This window comes from Vicia villosa, linkage group LG5 (genome assembly GCF_029867415.1).
Source record: "Vicia villosa cultivar HV-30 ecotype Madison, WI linkage group LG5, Vvil1.0, whole genome shotgun sequence".
NCBI lineage: Eukaryota > Viridiplantae > Streptophyta > Magnoliopsida > Fabales > Fabaceae > Vicia > Vicia villosa.
In genome coordinates, this window is record NC_081184.1 from 62875137 (window position 1) to 62880939 (window position 5803).

General features: G+C 37.2%; 1 protein-coding gene across 1 annotated transcript; it reads left to right on the plus strand.

The window, feature by feature from the left end:
- Positions 1 to 534: 534 nt before the first annotated feature.
- Positions 535 to 3250, plus strand: LOC131604747 (uncharacterized). Its single transcript, XM_058877168.1, has 8 exons — positions 535 to 619; positions 770 to 1394; positions 1497 to 1735; positions 1864 to 2016; positions 2062 to 2172; positions 2287 to 2357; positions 2490 to 2833; positions 3241 to 3250. Exons 1-8 carry the CDS (start codon positions 535 to 537, stop codon positions 3248 to 3250), a joined length of 1638 nt encoding a protein of 545 aa, XP_058733151.1.
- The last annotated feature ends 2553 nt before the right edge of the window (positions 3251 to 5803 follow it).

The following is a 5803-nucleotide window of genomic DNA, read 5'->3' on the forward strand; positions in this document are numbered from 1 at the left end:
TAAACCTCAAACTTGAGGGAACCAACTATGTGACTCTTGGTGATGGATAAATAAGAGAAGTCAAAGGTGTTAACAAGATAAAAGGTCAGGGTGTTCCTAATCTAAATAATGTTTTACTTGTACAAGGACTGGCTGCAAATCTTATAAGCATCAGCTAACTATGTGATAAAGAATTCTATGTCAGGTTCACTAAAGAAGAGTGTATTGTCACTAATGAAGCAAATTAAGAAGTCATGAAGGGATTTAGGTCTAAAGATAATTGCTACCTATGGAAGCCTAACACCCCAAACCACCCCTCCGACTACTCCATGATCAGAGAGGAAATAAAAGTTAACTGCCAAGAATCTGATGAATCTGATAAAGAAGCATATGTTGGAGAACTCACCATAAGTGAACTAGTTGCTGGTTTTAATGAGACATGTCTAATGAATGAGAAACTGTGTGCAAAAGTAAGGGAGTACAAAAGTATCAACAGATTCCTGCTAGAAGAAAGAGTAAGCCTTATATCGGGAAAGAAAACTAGATAAGTCAAATATGAGCAATGATTCTAAAAGTCTATCTGAAAGTAATGTCACCGAGAATGTTTTAACAACATCTGAAGACATTGTAAAGGTAAACGGTATGTTAGGTATTTGTAACCTAAACATATTATAACAATTAACCTATGTGGGGGAATACTTTTTGGGCTTTTTAAATATCCACAATTTGAGACTTCCCTCACTCAGTGTGCATATAAAGCTCCCTCGCTCTCCTATTCTTCTACAAACAGCAAACATACCTGTTGGTTCTTCTCGCTACTTATTAAGGTTGAACTGCTCGGATTCTTTTAACAAGCGTGGCACAAGTTCTGTCTCAAGGAGTTCTAGTATGTCTCAGCAATCGTGTGATGCATCTCCCGTATCTGACTCAGCAACACCGGAAGAGTCCTCTAACCCTAATAGGATTCTTAAGGTTGTACCTTTAAGCACAATTAGTAGTGACGAAGTAAAGTCCACAAAGTCTAAAACACCACATGCAAAATGGCCCAAGGAGGGTATTCGTAACAAGGGCGCCAAACCCTCTTCATCCAATACCTTAGAGGAACTTACTAAAGAAGGAACCATATATGTCGATAAAGCAATTACCAGGATTGTTACACGCATTCTAAAGGAAAATCATAAAGTGCATGGGATATTTGTCCCTCTTCAAACCATAATGCCTTATCCCATCCAGAACACCAGTAAGGCTGAAGTTGCTCACACTTCTGGTTGTGATCCAGCTGAAGAGGAGATCAACAAGGATGGACAAGGAATTGCTGAGAATACCAATGTTACTGAGGATGTCAATGACATCGAAGATAATGAGCACACTAAGGTCAATACTGAAACAGGTACCAATGTGGTAGACTTAGATGAGTATTCTGACAACGAGTTGCTTGCCTCCCTAAATCCAAGTGTATCCAACAGGCTAATGACTAGAAGAAAAGGATAAGTTGTTTTCCAAAGTTCCCCTAAAAGGAGTGCACAAGTGAAAAGCCTTGTCAAAGACTCTATCAAGAAGAAGAGTACTTTTGCTGGTCCTGTCAAAAGCAGAGCTGTGGCTAAGAGTACATGGGTTGGTCCATCAAAATCCTGGAGCAAGGTTGTCCCAAAGAAAAGAAAGGAGCGGGAAATTGTTGAATCTGAGTCTGATGTTGAAGTGGATGTTCCTGATATTCCATCAAGGAAGAAGCCTACAACCACCAAGCTTGCTGCAAGTATTCCTGAAGCTCCTATTGATAATATGTCATTCCACTATGCCTCTAGTGCCAGCAGGTGGAAATATATGCTCCAAAAGAGACTGGCTGTTGAAATGGAATTGGCTCTAAATTCCCTTGAGAACAAGGAAGTCTTAGAGCTAATTCAGGAAGATGGGCTATTGAAGACTGTTTGCAATCTTCCAAAGCTTATGAGAAGCTGGTCAAGGAATTTGTGGTGAACTTATCTGAAGATTGTGGAAACAACAGGAGTGTGAACTTCATAAAGGTGTTTGTGAGAGGTAAGTGTGTATCATTCTCTCCTTTTGTGATTTATAAATTATTAGGAAGAACAGATGAAGCTCAACCTGAGCTTGAAGTGACAGACAACAAAGTTTGTCAAGTGATCACAACCAAGCAGGTAAACAACTGGCCTCTGAAAGAGAAACTAACTGCAAGTAAGCTGAGCATCAAATATGCAATGCTTCACAAAATAGGAGCAGCTAATTGGGTACCAACGAATCACAAGTCCACTATTTCAACTATTCTTGGCAGATTTCTGTATGTTGTAGGAACAAAGGCAAAGTTTGACTATGGAACATATATTTTCGACCAAACTATGAAGCATGCTGGAAGCTTCAGTGTTAATAGTCCAATTGCCTTTCCATCCCTCATGTGTGGCTCAATTCTGACTTAGTATCCCAACATTCTAAATGCGCATGATGTAGTATACAAAAGAGAAAGCCCATTGGCTTTCCACTATAAATTGTTTCAGGGTACACATGTTCCAGACATTGTCATGACATCGGCTGAAACATCCAAGTCTGGAGCACCAACTAACAAAGCAGAAGTCATAGCAATGTTAAAAGAGACCTGCAAAAAGCTGGAAGCTAGGAAGATATCCCTTGAAAAGATGATAAGCACTCTGGAAATGGATGAGAATGAGGAATTTACAGATGCTGTAAAGATGGAAGATGAAGATGAACAAGAGAAGGAAGTAGAACTTGAAGAAGATGTGGAAGAAGAGAGTACCAGTCCTACTGATGGCTCTGAGAAAGGAAGTTATGCAGACACCTCGAGTGGGTCTGACTCCGGGCTAGTAAATGCAGCTGGAGATCTGTTTGTTTTTTGTTTTTTTTGTTTTGCTCGCTTTCGTTTAGTTTTGTTTGCATTTTATTTGATTTAGTTCAGTTTGAGTTTTGTTTGAACTTATTTAAATTTTGGGGAGAAGACAGTAGTTTTCTTTGGCAACTTTTGTGGCCAAACAGGGGGAGAAGTAGTAATAATATCACCCCAGAACAACAAGTATGGTGGTTGTGTGATCAACAAATTTGAAGTACTTATTATTAATGTGTTGATCTGTTTTTGCTTGTGCTGCTCTTGTGGTGTGGTTGTTTTTTATGTGTTTAAGCATTGTGTGCATACTGGTGGTGTATGCTGTCTGTAATGTATTAGCTCTGATTGCTCTGATTGTGTTTTGGTTACTTTGTTTCTGTTGAAAGTGTTTCTCTTATATGGTGTGACAGGTTGTTTTAGCCAAAAATTTGCCAAAGGGGGAGATTGAAGATGTTTTCATGTTGGCTGCATTTGTGGTAAAACATACCTGAGTGTTTAATGTCTTGACTGATGTCATGATATGTTTGATATTGTGTTATGCAAGCTGCATATGTGTTAAGCTAATACAGGTTCTGTAGTGAATTTCATGATCGATGTCATGACATCCTTGTGTGACAGCAGGAGCTGTTATATTTTATTAATTGTTTTTCCTGATTTCTCTCAATCTACAATTTAGGAAACCTTTTATTGTATGCTGAATATTTCGTCCTGAAGATTTTACTGACAACACATTCTGTAACAACCAGATGGCGTGTAAATTAGGTTAACTTGGTTAACCCTAATTTGTTTCTAAAAAATCCCAAGGCCCAAGAGCTGCATATAAAAAGTCTGCATTCCTAATTTGGAACGCAAAGAGAGTAAATTGTTAATTGTGAAGAACCATAATTCTGTAGTTGTCTCTTGTACTCCAAGCAATAGTCTTTGATGATTGCGTTGGAATAGGTTATTTGTCTTAATTGTCATTCTAAGCTTTTAAGCACGAGTGTGTGTCTCTTGATTGAAGCTTTTAAGCAGATCAAGGTGTGTTTTTGAAGTGTGTCTTCTCTCTGAATTTATGTAATGTTTATTTGTAATCACTGCTGTGATTGAGGGGGAGTGAGTGGAGATACTCAGGTCTAGGAATAGATTGGAATTACATTAGGTAGGTCTTAAGTGAGGAGTTGTAAATGTGGGAGATTAACTGCGAATTAATTATGTTTATATTGGATTCCCTCCCTGGCTTGGTAGCCCCTAGAGTAGGTTGTTTGAATTGAACTGGGTAAACAATTTTGTGTGTTCTTTATTGTTTTTATGCGTTTCTGTTTTAATATCTATGTTGTGTAATTGTGGATGTCATAACATCCAGCAAGACATCGAGCGTGATTTTCAGACCTGAAAAAGTTGTGAGTCGACTCACAGCATTCAATTTTTAACAAATTTTTCCGAAGGTCATAACTTTCAACCCGTATATCTGTTTTTAATGCCGTTTCGAGTAAGATGAACCTTATGAGATAACCTATGTGTTTAAATGATTAAATGAGGTGTAAATTTCAATTAAATTAGAATCATGAGTTTATAGTTTGATGAATGATGTAGTGTGCTTATATGTGATGAGATGTGTTAATACATGCTATGTTTGAAGCAATAATCATGTGATGATTTATGAGTTGTATGATGATGACAATTGGATGGTAATATATATTTAAACATGCTTGATAATGATGATGATGGTAAGAGATGAGACGATGATGTTCATCGGATCGACGATGTTATAAGTATGTTGTATATGTTTGTATTCATCCATAATCATACATTTAAGGGCTGAATCCGAATGATGTTAAGGATTCAGCGAATGGCATAATTCCCATTGTGTGGAATTTGTGCTGGCAGGGCCGTATCTTGAAGATGTTGGATCGGTCGGTGGGTTATTCCCATTGATGATGTTTGGTACCACATGCATAGTGTCAGTTTATTCATATGCATGATTTTCATAACATGATTGAATGTGTTTCAGTGTTATGAATTGATGATGTGTTGTTTGTGTATTTGTTGAATTGTCCGAGTGTGATACAATTGGGTGAATAATATAAATATGATGTGTTATTATTTACGATGCAATAATATTTGTTAATTGTGATGAGACTCACCCTTACATGTTGTCACTTTCAGATTAAGGATAGCGGCTTTCGACTTGGTGAGGATTAGCTCATAAGTCAGTGTGTTTAGTATAGCGTTAGGTGTCATGCTCTGATAATTGTAACACTGGAGAATGCTAGCTTAGGGTTCAGGTTTTAATAGCTCTATTTTTACGATTTTGGTTTTATTTTGGGATGTTGTATTTTAGATGTAGTATGAAAAATAGGATAATCAGTGAGTAAGGTCTCTCCATTGGCACCTCCCCTTTTACTAACTACGTCACGGCCCAATAACAATAATTCCCATAATTCTTCCAAAAATTCAATTTTAATTACTAAATAATTAAATAATTTCTAAATAATTAAATAATTTCTAAATAATTAATTTAACTTAATTAAATTAATTTATGAAATTACATGGTGTTACACAAAGAACCTATGCGTGTGACCTGACTTTGGCTTATATTCTTTGGCAAAAACGTGACTTGGTCAGGGCATGACTTTGAGTCTTCATATCTTGATCAATACATGTTCAATTACCACACTCCATAGCTTAATGAAAAGAGGACATGGCAAGGAGTAGTTTGATATCCAGCTTGATTTCTTGAGGAGGCTTGTAGGTCTCTAAAATGAGTGTTCAAAATGGCATGCCAGGTGTTTGTAAAAATGCACACGCGTGACTTGGATTTCTACCCATCCATAAGCATAATCTTAATATTGCGAGGGTGAGACTTTGGAGCTTCATAATTGATTCAATATTCATTCAAATTACTCAATTTTTGGCTTGTTGTGTAGAGGGCATGGAGGAGAAGAGGTTGATACCAAGCTTGAACCTAATGAATATTTGTAGGCCCCTAGA